The sequence below is a fragment of the Raphanus sativus genome, chromosome 2 (genome assembly GCF_000801105.2).
Source record: "Raphanus sativus cultivar WK10039 chromosome 2, ASM80110v3, whole genome shotgun sequence".
Taxonomy (NCBI): domain Eukaryota; kingdom Viridiplantae; phylum Streptophyta; class Magnoliopsida; order Brassicales; family Brassicaceae; genus Raphanus; species Raphanus sativus.
In genome coordinates, this window is record NC_079512.1 from 15,279,984 (window position 1) to 15,293,409 (window position 13,426).

General features: G+C 46.8%; 1 protein-coding gene across 1 annotated transcript; it reads left to right on the forward strand.

Annotated features, from left to right (window-relative positions):
- The first annotated feature begins 4,614 nt into the window (after positions 1 to 4,614).
- On the forward strand, positions 4,615 to 5,236 carry LOC130508565 (uncharacterized protein At4g04775-like). The gene is made up of 3 exons (XM_057004139.1): positions 4,615 to 4,770; positions 4,878 to 5,056; positions 5,125 to 5,236. The coding sequence occupies exons 1-3, from the start codon at positions 4,615 to 4,617 to the stop codon at positions 5,234 to 5,236; spliced, it is 447 nt and encodes a 148-aa protein (XP_056860119.1).
- The last annotated feature ends 8,190 nt before the right edge of the window (positions 5,237 to 13,426 follow it).

The following is a 13,426-nucleotide window of genomic DNA, read 5'->3' on the forward strand; positions in this document are numbered from 1 at the left end:
CACTCGGTGATTCTACAGAAGGAAAATGCAACCTTCGTCCCACCACTCCTGATCTCAGCTATCGAGGAACAATACCAGGATTTCAATGTGTACGAAGAAAAGCACTTTTAGGTGGGATCAGCGTGTAATCGACATTGTTCTCAGCCATGGAAAGAAATGGATGCAAGATGTCCACACCATCTACACGCCTATGCTATGGAACGAGTCTCACTGGGTTGGCCTAGCCATCAACCTTTACATGGGCTATGTCGAAATACTTGATCCTCTTCCATCTTTGCACGGTGTCAGGCGGGTCGGAAACTTCATGAAACCGTTGCTGGCTTCGCTTCCCTACCTTGTCAAGGAAGTTGCCAGCTGTGAGCTAACCCAATTCACTGGACTTAAGCCGTTTATTTGGAAACGCATCCCAGATCTTTACACCAACAACCGTTCCGGTGACTGCAGACCTGTCAGCATGAAGTTCATAGAGATGCACGCCCATGGTGACCCACCTCCAAACATATGATCAGCATCACAGACAAAATTGTGGATGACATAAGGAAGCACTATGCAATGGACATCTACAAGACGATGGTCCTCCCTGCTTATTATGCTGGACATGAGCATGATGTCTAAGACGCTTGCAGTTTCTCCCCTCTCTTTTATGTCTAATATTTTCCTCCGGCTCCAACTTTCCTTTAGTACTCTTCTTTTGTTGCCTTTTTGGCAAAAACATGGCCACAACTCTATCTTTTAGAAACCTCTATCTAATGCTTTGAACTATTAAAAAGATGTTTTAAGACTATTTCCAAATCTAGTTTGCCATTTGATCTCTACTACGTCAACTATTACCACTAAGTTTGATTGTTCTTATTTTTTTGTGGATGAATATGCTACTAGACAACCACGGATAATGTTATTTTATCCACATCCACAAATAGCTAACATGTAAAACGCATATGCTGGTTAAATATTATAATATTCGGAACTCAAAGGAAAGTTCATTTCCATTTAGTATCTTTCCATCTAAATCTCTAACTAAAGCCTCTTACTTCTCAAATCACCTCCGCCTCTTCGTCAAATGTAATACATCATACATGAGTTCCTAAGCTTCTTCCTCTCTGTCCCACCCAGTGAGACAAACAACTGGCATCCCCACTCGATGTTGGTGTGGAGCAAAATTGACAACATTCGGCGCTCAGACAAAGGAAAATCTGTTTAGGAGGTTTTATCGTTGTGAAATTGGCATCAAGGTTAGCTCAAATCAATAATAAGCTATATGTAGTGGACTCCTGCAATTTCAGAGCTTTTGTAGACCTTTTTTTAAGCGGATCTGTTTTTGGTTATCATTTACAGAGAAAAATGAACACCACTTGTTCAAATGAGTGGACGAGGCAATTGTTGACCAGATCAACATGGGCGACCGAGAGTTACCCCAACAATGGCGAAGCCGAAGGCGAAAAAGAAACTCAGACCATCGCAGGAGACTGACCCACCGTCGCAGGAACCAGAAACTCAAACTCAAGACTCTTCAGGTCAGTATCGTCTTCTTCTCCTCGAAAGTTTTCTTTTTTTGTATTCTTCTCCTCCAAAGTTTCCTTTTTTTTCAAAATCGTTTGATTTTGATGACTACTTGGTTCGCATGTTCGTAATCCTTTTTTGTTGTTGTTTTTTTTGTAAAAATCAACGATCTTTTACGTTTTTTCACTTTCCATTTCAAAATTAGGCGGCTTGCTACCGGATACACGGCTTCCGCCGAGACTCTTTGCGACGGACTAGTTTCCCACTAACCGTCTAAACATCTACTCTTCACCGGAGATACTACATTTCCTCCGTCGCGTGCTTAGAGGGTCCCGCGTGTTCCAAACCATTAGGGAGTCTTCATTTAGAAAGATTTTCGACATCCTTGCCCGCCAATGCCCAGTATCTGCAAAGCTAATCCACTCTTTCCTAACTCGCCAGCTTTTGTGTCAGCTCGAACACACCCTCTGGTCTGTTTTTGGTGGCAACCCCCTCAAGTTTGGTCTCCAGGAGTTTGGTACGGTTACTGGTCTAAACTGCGGCTCTTTCCCCGAATCATATCATCCAGACACCGCGAAGACAGTTGTAGCTGGAAAAGACGCCATCTGGAGGAAACTGTTCGGGAAGAACAAAATGGTTACGATTGCTGAACTGTGTCGTATGCTTGAGGAGGACGAGAAGATGTCTGATTGGAAGAAGATACGAATAGCTTTGATCATCATTGTCGACAGCGTTCTCATTTCTCAAAAATAAGAAGCTCGCCCCACTCCTCGATATGTTAGTATGATGAAGGATCTCAAGACCTTCTTTGCCTTCCCATGGGCAGAGAATCATTCCTGAAGACCATCTCTTGCATGAAACCACCGAAGCCCGACACACCAAAATGCAACGATCATGTTTCTTGGCTCGTAAACAAGCTTAAACAGGACTCCGTCAGACTCAGAGGCTTCCGATTGGCACTCCAATTGGTTGCATTCCGCGCAACCCTCAGCTTCTGTCTTTCATCCCTTCTCCACAAGACCAGCGGACACTAATGGACCTAGAGGATGGTTTTTTACCACAACATAAATCAATCAATGCCTTCGACATCCGTCGTGTTGAATTCTCCTCTGATGTAAGTAATTGTCACCATCTCTTTTAAAACTGCGGTTTATACATAGAACATAATTTTTTGACTAATTCTTTGCCTAACTACTGTCTCAGCTTATTGTCACACCAATCATACCTATCGAGACCCAAGCACAGCCTTGTTGCGGAGAGTGGTTAAATTGCAACAAGGATGACAGTGTCATTTACATGGAGAAACTGATAGCTGATCAGTTCATCTTCAACAAAGCTATGTGGCCTGGTGGGGCTAAAACGGATACTCGGCTTAAAAAGCCTAAAGACCGTCGTCAACAAGACAGGAAAAAGGTGACTACTCGAGTGAAGCAATCTCTGAAGCTAAGGAAAGTCATCAAGAAGGAAACTACTCAGATGAAGCAAAGGCGCATATGCTCCTACTTTACGCGTTCAAGTGTCAATTGTTTAACCAATGGCCAACTTACCGTCATCATGCTCGATCAACAGAAGCAGCTGAAGCAGATTCAGAAACTCTTGAAAAAGAAGAAGAATAAAACTCATGGAAGGCCGAGTTCTTTTAACACATTAAGAACTCGTTGCAAAAAAAAACTGGGACATCTAATCAGTCTGAACGTGAAGAACGAATCCAGCAGGTGATTTTTGAACCCTTCAACACATTTCCTTACAGATTTGCAAATAGTCTATTAACTACTTACACAAATTTCACTGTTGATTTCCACTTCTTACGTACTCTGTTTTTTTTAGGATGTTGATTTGGAGGAGAAGGAAAATGTGGACGTGGATGTGGAGAAGAATGCGGGTGTGGATGATGCTGCAATGGAGACAGATGAGCTTCCACAAACCCAGTCACCCAAGAAGAAGAAAAAAACACATCGAAGGCACACTTCTTTTAACACCTTAAGAGCTCGTTGCAAAAAATCTGGGACATCTAATCAGTCTGAAAGTGAAGAACGAATTCAGCAGATGTTTTTTATCTACTTCTACACATTTCCTTACATATTTGCAAATAGTCTAGTAAATACAGCTTACAGATTTGCAAATACAGCTGACTGATTAACGAAGCTTAAATACTATGTTTATTTTTAGGATGTTGATTTGGAGGAAAAGGGAAATGTGGACGTCGATGTGGAGAAGAGTGCCGGTGTAGATGATGCTGCAATGGAGACAGATGAGCTTCCACAAACACAGTCCCAAACGAGCAGGTTCGTTTTTCTTATCTGGTTGAGTACATCAGAATCCCTCAACATGCTTGTAATAAAGCAAATTGTCCATTTACGCATTTCCTTTGTTTGCAATGTAGTATGTGCCAGACACAGATCACCACAGTGTAGAGTCTGGATTTAAGCCATTTATTTGGAAACGCATCCCGGATCTTTACACCAACAACCGCTCCGGTGACTGCGGACATGTCAGCATGAAGTTTCTAGAGATGCACGCCCATGGTGACCCACCTCCAAACATGATCAGTATCACAGACAAAATTGTGGATGACATAAGGAAGCACTATGCAATGGATATCTACAAGACGATGGTCCTCCCTGTTTATTATGCTGGACATGAGGATGCTGTCTAAGACGCTTGCAGTTTCTCCCCTCCCTTTTATGTGTAATATTTTCCTCCGGCTCCAACTTTTCTTTAGTACTCTTCTTTTGTTGCCTTTTTGGCAAAAACATGGCCACAACTCTATCTTTTAGAAACCTCTATCTAATGCTTTGAACTATTAAAAAAATGTTTTAAGACTATTTCCAAATCTAGTTTGCCATTTGATCTCTACTACGTCAACTATTACCACTAAGTTTGATTGCTCTTATTTTTTGTGGATGAATATGCTACTAGACAACCACGGATAATGTTATTTATCCACATCCACAAATAGTTAACATGTAAAACGTATATGCTGGTTAAATATTATAATATTCGGAACTCAAAGGAAAGTTCATTTCCATTTAGTATATTTCCATCTAAATACCTAACTAAAGCCTTTACTTCTCAAATCACCTCTGCCTCTTTGTCAAACGTAATACATCAGACATGAGTTCCTCAGCTTCTTCCTCTCTGTCCCACCCAGTGAGACAAACAACTGGCATCCCCACTCGATGTTGGTGTGGAGCAAAATTGACAACATTCGGCGCTCAGACAAAGGAAAATCTGTTTAGGAGGTTCTATCGTTGCGAAATTGGCGTCAAGGTTAGCTCAAATCAACAATAAGCTATATGTAGTGGACTCCTACAATTTCAGAGCTCTTGTAGACCTTTTTTAAGCGGATCTGTTTTTTTTTTTGTTATCATTTACAGAGAAAAAATGAACACCACTTGTTCAAATGGGTGGACGAGGCAATTGTTGACGAAATCAACATGTTCGATGCCAAACATTGCCACCTAAAGGAAGATCTTGACTCATTCAAGATGTACACAACACAACGCCTGGAAGACCAGGCCAAAAAAATTGACCAAACACTACTTCAGATGAAAAGGTTAATGGAGGCAAAGTCAAATACAAATGGCTCCGACGGCAACATAAACACTCCTTCATATCCTTTAGCCTCACGGAGGCCTCTACATCGAACACGGCACAGTCTCCACTGATGAACATGGCTGTTGCAGCCATTGCTATTGGCACAATGGCATGGCTTTATGCCAAAATGTGTAACTAGATGACTCTTATTATTTTCTTATGTAATATGTCGGCTTCTTACCAAACTTGTTTCGATTTCTAAAACTTAATGACACTAAAGTATTATTAGCAGGCAGTCCCTTTAATCTTAATCTTTTTTCAAAACAAAATTCAGTGGAGACGTGGTCCCAACTACAAGGTATCCATGTTACCCAAAACATTGAAAAAAATCTATCCACGTCCACATCCACAGTTTACTTGACGACTGATCATGACAACCGCTTTTTACAAATAAATCTCTGGTGTTTACTCTTAAAACAAAGTTCCAAATATAATCATAAACAGAGATCACCAACCTCCCCCTAAAACATTAGCTCATGAGTTTTGTGGGAACCGAAATTCGCACTGTCGATTTTAGTTAAGTAAATCGAAGGAAAACTAAGTAAACCTAGTTTTCCCTGAAGGCTCGGATTCTCTGCGATAACCAAACGAAATTGATAGAATAAAGCAACGTAGCGGAAAAATTGCACTAAGGCGTTTTATTGAATAGATGGTACAATATTCTTCCGAAAAAGGGAAGTAGAGAAACGCTGAAGCGAAAAACGACAGAAATAAAGAGACAAAATGTTCTAAGCTTTCCTCCGCTAGTCTAAACTCCTAAGTCCTAAGCTAGCAGGAATTCTCTAAGTCCCTAAGTTTCGGATTTGCTCTCTCTTTGAGATCCTTTTTTTTTCTCTGCCTTTCTTCCTCTCCCAAAGCTCCTTTATATACTCCTTCTTATGACGGTTTATTCTCCTTCTGGGCCGCAAGACGGGCTTCTTTCCATTTTCGTCGGCTTCTATCGGGAAACTTTACATTTATCTTTCCGGAAGATTAACATTTATCTTGCTATGCAAAGATAAATGTAAATCGTCGTATCTACCTCAGATAATCGTAAACGGACTGTCCGATCGTGTTTGGTCCCTTTCGGGCCGTTTCCAGGACTTCCGTCGTTTTCTACGATTTCTTTGGAAGTTCTTCATTCGTTCGTAGAGTTGAGACGAGTGGTGTCTTAAGATAACCATCGTTGTTTCGTACGAAGAATTTCAGATCCTCCTTCCCGTCGATATCTTACGGGTTTCCGAAATGTTTCCGACAATCTTAGATTGGAGTAAGAACCGGAGTTTCGTACACGGAATCTCGATGATTCGTCTTGCGAGGACTCGGGAAAGAATCGAAGTACAGACTTCAGATTGCCGGGGACTGGGATTCGTGTACCGAAGATCGTTATCCGAAGACCCGAGCCAGCACGGGGCTAGCCGCCCGGCGGCCACGGCCAGCACAGGCGCTAGCCGCCGGCGGCCACGGCCAGCACGGGGCTAGCCGCCCGGCGGCCACGGCCAGCACGGGCGCTAGCCGCCCGGCGGCCACGGCCAGCACGGGGCTAGCCGCCCGGCGGCCACGGCCAGCACGGGCGCTAGCCGTCGGCGGCCACGGCCAGCACGGGGCTAGCCGCCCGGCGGCCACGGCCAGCACGGGCGCTAGCCGCCGGCGGCCACGGCCAGCACGGGGCTAGCCGCCCGGCGGCCACGGTCAGCACGGGCGCTAGTCGCCGGCGGCCACGGCCAACACGGGGCTAGCCGCCCGGCGGCCACGGCCAGCACGGGTGCTAGCCGCCGGCGGCCACGGCCAGCACGGGGCTAGCCGCCCGGCGGCCACGGCCAGCACGGGCGCTAGCCGCCGGCAGCCACGGCCAGCACGGGGCTAGCCGCCCGGCGGCTACGGCCAAGGCCGGGGTCGGCTGCTCGGTTCCTTCGGTTTACGGGTGTTCGTGTTCGTTTTTCAGAAGGTTTTTCGTATGACAAATAGACTTAGCCGTTGATTTCGAGGTAACCGTTTTTGACCCCAACAGTTAGCCCCCCAGCATGCAAGATGCGGGAGCGATTTTGTGTGCGAAAGATTTGAAAATCGAAATTTTAGGCTAAGAATATTTTATTCCGAAAAACTCTACCACCTTTGATTTCTTATAAGTAGCACCCCATCTCCCTCTCATTTTTCACTCACTCTCTTTTTCTCGAATTTCAGAAAACATGGCTTTCTCTCCAGATGAAAAGAAGGATTCCGATGTCGAAATGAGTGAAGCTAACCAAGCCTCGCCGGCGCAGGATGCTCCTGCTCTTACGCAGACATTCGTCGAGGGGTTTAGTTCTTTTCAGGACAAGATGGAGCGACGCCGTGCTGAGATGGAGTCTAGCGTGGCAGGTCCTAGTGCTACTTCCGTGGTTCCGACTCTCGGATCCGATGTCACTTTAACTCCGGATCCCGCGGCCTTGGTTCTTGGACCCGACGTTACTCCTGTCCCGATCTCCACACTTCCAGCCTCTGGACCCGATGTCTCTTTGCCTGCTGGAGAAATTGTCGTTCCGGAGCAAGCATCCGATGTCCAGGCTCGTCCGGAGGGTTCCCCTTTCGCGCCGATAGTGGTTTCGGAGGATGCGGTAGAAGTCATGCCTCCTCCTCCAGAAAAGAAGAGGGAGATCGTCTTGGGACTTCCCGCGTCCAACGCTGTTCCACCATCGAGGGGTCGTTCAAGAGCTGGGGCTGCCGGATCAGCGAAGAGGAAAAGGTGTACTAGGAGTGAGGAAGGCGAAGTTTCGGCGAGACTATCGCAGCATCGCTCCAAGGTATTTTGTGAAAACCTTCTACCCTTTGCTATTCCCTTGATTCTCACATTCTCTCGTGTGATCAGTTTGTGTTGTTGATCGACGGGATGCTTGGCGATTGCGGACTGGAGGTTACACGTTTGTCCAAGGAGCTGGATTCGTCGCGGGAAACTCTGAAGCGTACCGAGGCCGTGCTTCAATCGATTGAGAGCACTCATGATGCCCAGATGTCGACGCTCGAAGCTAGGATCAGCGATCTCGAGCGTGATCTGGGAAAGACTGTGAGCTCGCTGCTCAAGGCGAAGGAGGAGAAGAAGAGCAAGTCCTCGGAAGTTCGACGTCTTAAGAGGCGGATTCAGCGTTTTGAGGAGATGGGAACTTGCACTGCGGCGGAGCTTGCCGGCCCGTCATCCTCGGGTACCCTGGTCCCGAGCTCGGAAATTCCTGAGGTCCAGGATGCTGGAATTGTTGCGGACAAGGGTGGTGAGGAAGTCGGCGAGGGCGATGGCGAGGCTGTTCCTGCTTTGGGTGAGTCAGAAGATGAAGGCGGTGTCCCGGAGGACGCCTAGGTTGATCAATCCCTGAGGGGATTTTTATTTTGGTTGTATTTCGGCCGTTGGTTGGCCATCATGTATGATTTCGGGACTGGCCGTTGGTGGCTTTGAATCCCTGCCCTTTTTAGGGGGTTGTATTGAATTCGCGGTGCGCGTTTATAAAATATTTTGCGTTTAGAACTTCTGTTTGTCGAAGTTAGAGGGGCAGGGTGTGAGTTGTCGTCTCATTCCTGCCTCCCTGACGATCACCGTATCCGTAGTTTGTACAAAGCGAGATTTTCCTGCGGTTTACGATTTACGTGAAAATTCGTGGAAACGTACAGACTTGAGTGAAGAGACAAGTTTTGGGATCTCGCGTCGTTGACGCTTTGCCTATGAGATGTTTAAGATACCAGCAAGGCTGGGTTTAGGGCACGACCTAGGTTTACTCTCAGACTGAGGCTGTGCGATGACAAATCGGCTTTCGTTTTGCCTGTTCGTGATTTTAACCTGATTCGTACCGTTTTAAAATCCGCGAAGTGGTATCGGCTTATATGATTTGTATGGGCACGAATCGAGCTACTTCCTTTACGAAGTGCTGAACCAAATTTGGATTTTTTGTATAGCGCGCTATGGGATCCTTGTTGGATGTAAAAGAGCCTACCCTTAGGTGGCTTGTCTGTTTAGGACGTTAGAGTTCGTTTGTTGTGATCAGCAACAACGATATGATGCCGTTTAGAAGGCGTATGAAGGTTTTAATCGAAAAACGAATGTTCAGGCACTAAGCGACGTCTCGCAGTGCTTTGAAGTTTGTTTTTCTTATGCCATAAAGGTCTAGGGGCTTTTAGAAATCGCGGAATGTTGCCGGGCGATAGTTTATGATTTATTTGGTGGATACTGGATCCATTGTTGATGCCGTCAGGCGAATTGATTTGCGGAAAGATTTCGAAGTTCAGTTTTTTTCGAAAATCGTGCCCACTCCCCCTTTTAAATCGGGGGGATGGCTGAACCCACCGGTTTTGGCGAGTTGCCTACGTTCCTCTTTCGAGGATCAAGCCATCTCGTAGTTCTGTTGTCCACGTTTACGATCTAGTGGTAGTATTTCTTGAGATGCATCGCATTCCAAGTTCTCGGGATTTTTACGTCTTGCATGTTCGCGATTTGATAAGAACCTGGTCGGACGACTTTTATGATTTTTGTATGGTCCTTCCCAGTTTGCTCCCAGTTTTCCCGCGTTTCGTTCGCAGTGTTTTGGAAGACTTTTCGCAAGACCAGATCACCCTCTTTGAATCTTCGAGGACGCACGTTCGCGTTGTAGTATTTTGCGGCGGCCTGCTGGTAATTTTGAATTCGAATGAGGGCTTGGTCGCGACGTTCATTGACGAGGTCAAGATTATCCAGCAGCATGGCATTATTTAGATCTTCCCGTTCGGGAAGAAACCTCCCCGTACGCCGGGGAATTCTACTTCCGCTGGAATCATGCATTCTGCTCCGTAAACGAGAGCGAATGGAGTTTCCCCCGTTGCTCGTCTTGGAGTGGTTCGATGAGACCAAAGGACCCCTTCGAGTTCTTCTGCCCATCGTCCCTTTTTGGCTTCCAAACGTTTTTTCAATCCGTCTAGGACGGTTTTGTTTATGGTTTCAGCCTGTCCGTTGCACTGTGGGTATCTGGGAGTAGACTTGTTAAGTCGTATTTCCATTTTCGCAGAATGCCTCGAATCGAGTGGAAATAAACTGGGACCCGTTGTCCGTTACGATTTCGTATGGGACACCGTGTCTGGTTATGATGTTTTTCCAAACGAAGTTCTCGACTTATACGTCTTTGATACTTGCATAGGATTCTGCTTCCACCCATTTTGAAAAGAAATCTGTGAGGACCAGCAGGAAACGTTTTTGTTTTGATTTGTGCATTGGTCCGACGATGTCCATCGACCATCGCATGAAAGGGTACGGGGACGAGATAGAAGAGAGGATTTCGGCGGGCTGATGAATTGTCGGGGCGTGCCGCTGACACTTCTCGCATTTCCGAGCGAACTTCTCGCAATCCTTTACCATAGTTGGCCAGTAGAATCCGTGGCGTTTTATTTTTGTTGTGAGAGACCTTCCGCCGGAGTGGGTTCCCGCACGATCCGGAATGAACCTCTTCCATGATTTTTCTCGCCTTTTCTCCTTCTGCGCAAGTCATGAGAGGTCCGGAGAATCGCCATTTGTAGATTTCGCCTTCCACGGTTACATATCGTGCTGCCTGGATTTTTATTTTCCGGGCTGCCCATTTCTCCGTGGGTAGGGTACCATCTACGATGTAGGCTTTGATAGGTTCTAACCAGGGAGTGTCGCAGCCATAGTCTGTTTGGTCTGCGTCGTCTTCCGGTTGATCTTCGTTTTCTTCCGCGCCTTCGATCTGCGTTCTGATCAGGTGGCGATTACCGGCGGCCGATGCTTGGATGCTCTATGAATTCAACGGGAATTATTCTCTTAAGCCCTGGATCCGAGCTTGAGGCGAGAGCGGCTAAAGCGTCAGCTTGGACGTTTTCCGAGCGGGGAATCCTGGTTAGCGCAAATTGCTGAAAATCGTGGGCCAAATCTTGGACGACCTTCAGATATGCGTTCATCCTTTCATCCCTTGCTTCGTATTCTCCGCTGAACTGGTTTGCGACTAACTGAGAGTCGCAGTAAGCGTGAATGTTTCGAATCTTCAGCCCCTGGGCCAATCGTAGGCCCGCAATTAGCGCCTCATATTCCGCTTCGTTGTTCGATGCACGAAAATCCAAGCGGAATGATTGCTCGAGGATTTCTCCTGTCGGCGAAGTGAGCCGGATCCCGATTCCAGATCCTTGCTTGGTCGAAGATCCATCGACATGGAGATCCCACGTTGACCCAGGATCCTCGTTAGTTAAATCCGTCGTGGGTAATTCTACCAAGAAGTCCGCGAGTACCTGCGATTTCGTGCAGGTCTTTGGACGATATTCGATATCGTACTCGCTTAGTTCAATTGCCCACTTCGCGAGTCTACCAGACTGGCTTGGACTGTGTAGAATCGTCCGTAACGGAAAGTGGTAAGCACCACGATGGTATGAGATTGAAAATACGGTCTAAGTTTTCTTGCCGAAGTTATGACAGCGAGTGCCAATTTTTCCATCAGCGGATACCGAGTCTCGGCATCTAGTAACGTTTTACTAATGTAGAAGACTGGTTTCTGTTCTCCGAATTCTTCTTGAATCAGGACGCCACTGACTGCTGATGCGGATACTGCGATGTAGAGGAACAAGGGCTCTCCGACTACGGTTTTGCGAGGATAGGAGGGGTGGCCAGATACTGCTTCAGCTGTTGGAAAGCTTTCTCGCAATCCTCTGACCACTCGAACTTTTTGTTCCCCTTTAAGGTTTCGTAGAAAGGGAGACACTTATCCGTGGAGCGAGATGAATCGGTTTAAGGCCGCGACTCGTCCGGTCAGCCTCTGGACTTCCCGCTTGGTTCTCGGGGAGGCCATTTCTATCAGTGCGTTGATTTGTTTCGGATTGGCCTCTATTCCGCGGAATGTTACGAGGTAACCGAGAAATTCTCCCGACGCTACGGCGAATCTGCATTTTGCTGGATTGAGTTTCATGTTGTGCTGGTTCAATCTCTCAAAGCATTCCTCTAGGTGAACTACGTGATCGCGTTCGTCAAGAGATTTTACCAACATATCGTCGATATATACACCTCCATGGTTTTTCCGAGTTGCTCGGCAAACATCCGATTGACGAGTCGCTGATACGTGGCACCGGCGTTCTTAAGACCGAAAGGCATTACTTTGTAGCAATAGGTTCCTCGGTCGGTAATGAATGATGTCTTCTCTCGCGGTCTTCGGGATTCATCATGATTTGATTGTAACCGGAGAACGCGTCCATGAACGATAGGAGTTTGTTTCCTGCGTTGCCTCGACCAGACGGTCGATGTGCGGAAGCGGAAAACAATCCTTCGGGCACGCTTTGTTGAGATCGGTAAAGTCGACGCACACTCGCCATTTCCCGTTCTTTTTCTTGACGACGACGGGATTGGCGAGCCAGTCGGGATATCTTACTTCTGTTATTGATCCAACTTTGAGGAGTCTTTCGACTTCCTCATTAACCGCAGTCGCCCGTTCGGGGCCTAGCTTTCGCCTCTTTTGTTTTACGGGTTTGTGAGTTGGATCAATGTTGAGTTCGTGACACGTTATGTTAATGTCGATTCCCGGCATATCTTCCGCAGCCCAAGCGAACGTGTTAAGGTTCTTCTTGAGACATGCGATGAGTTCTGCTTTCAACGGATCGCGAAGATTGGCTCCAATCTCTACGCACCGCTCTGGGTTAGTCTCGTCGAGGCAGACCGAAATTACAGGTTCGCAAGTGGGCTCACGTTTCCCCTCCAGGACCTCAGCTCTTTGCGATTGCCAGAACATTTCTCTGGAGTCCTGCGATGCTGGTTCGTGGGTTGCTTGCTTTTTTGGTTTAGTTTCGGGCTCAGAGTTTTTCCGTTTTAACCCAGCGGCCAAGCAGACTTGCGGCGCTTTACGATCTCCTTGTATCGTTTCCACTCCCGGAGAGGGTCGGAAAATTTGAGGCACAGATGGAAAGTCGAGGGGATTGCTCGCATGGAATTTAACCACGGAGTCCCGACGATCGCGTTATATGCTGCTGGACCGTCGACTACCAAAAATTCTGCCGTCTTTGTGACGCTCCCGGCTCTGACCGAAAGATCGACCGAGCCGAGGGTCATAGTGATGTTTCCTGAGAGTCCGATTATCGGATTGGGATCGTCCGTGATAGCGTTTAGGTCGATTTCCATCCTCTCGAGGGTGTTTTTATATATAATATTTGTCGAGCATCCGGTGTCGACCAATATTCTCGCTACGTCAATGTCCTGGATCGTTAGTCTGAAACGATAACGAGGAGTTCGTCGTGAGGTTTGGCTTGACCAGCCGTTGCTCTATCCCGAACGACACGATGTTGCGGACAGGTGATGTGGCCATGCTGTTGTTATCAATCGTAGGTTTTTGAGTAAGAGAATCCGATCCCCCTCCTTCTAGCGCCAAAC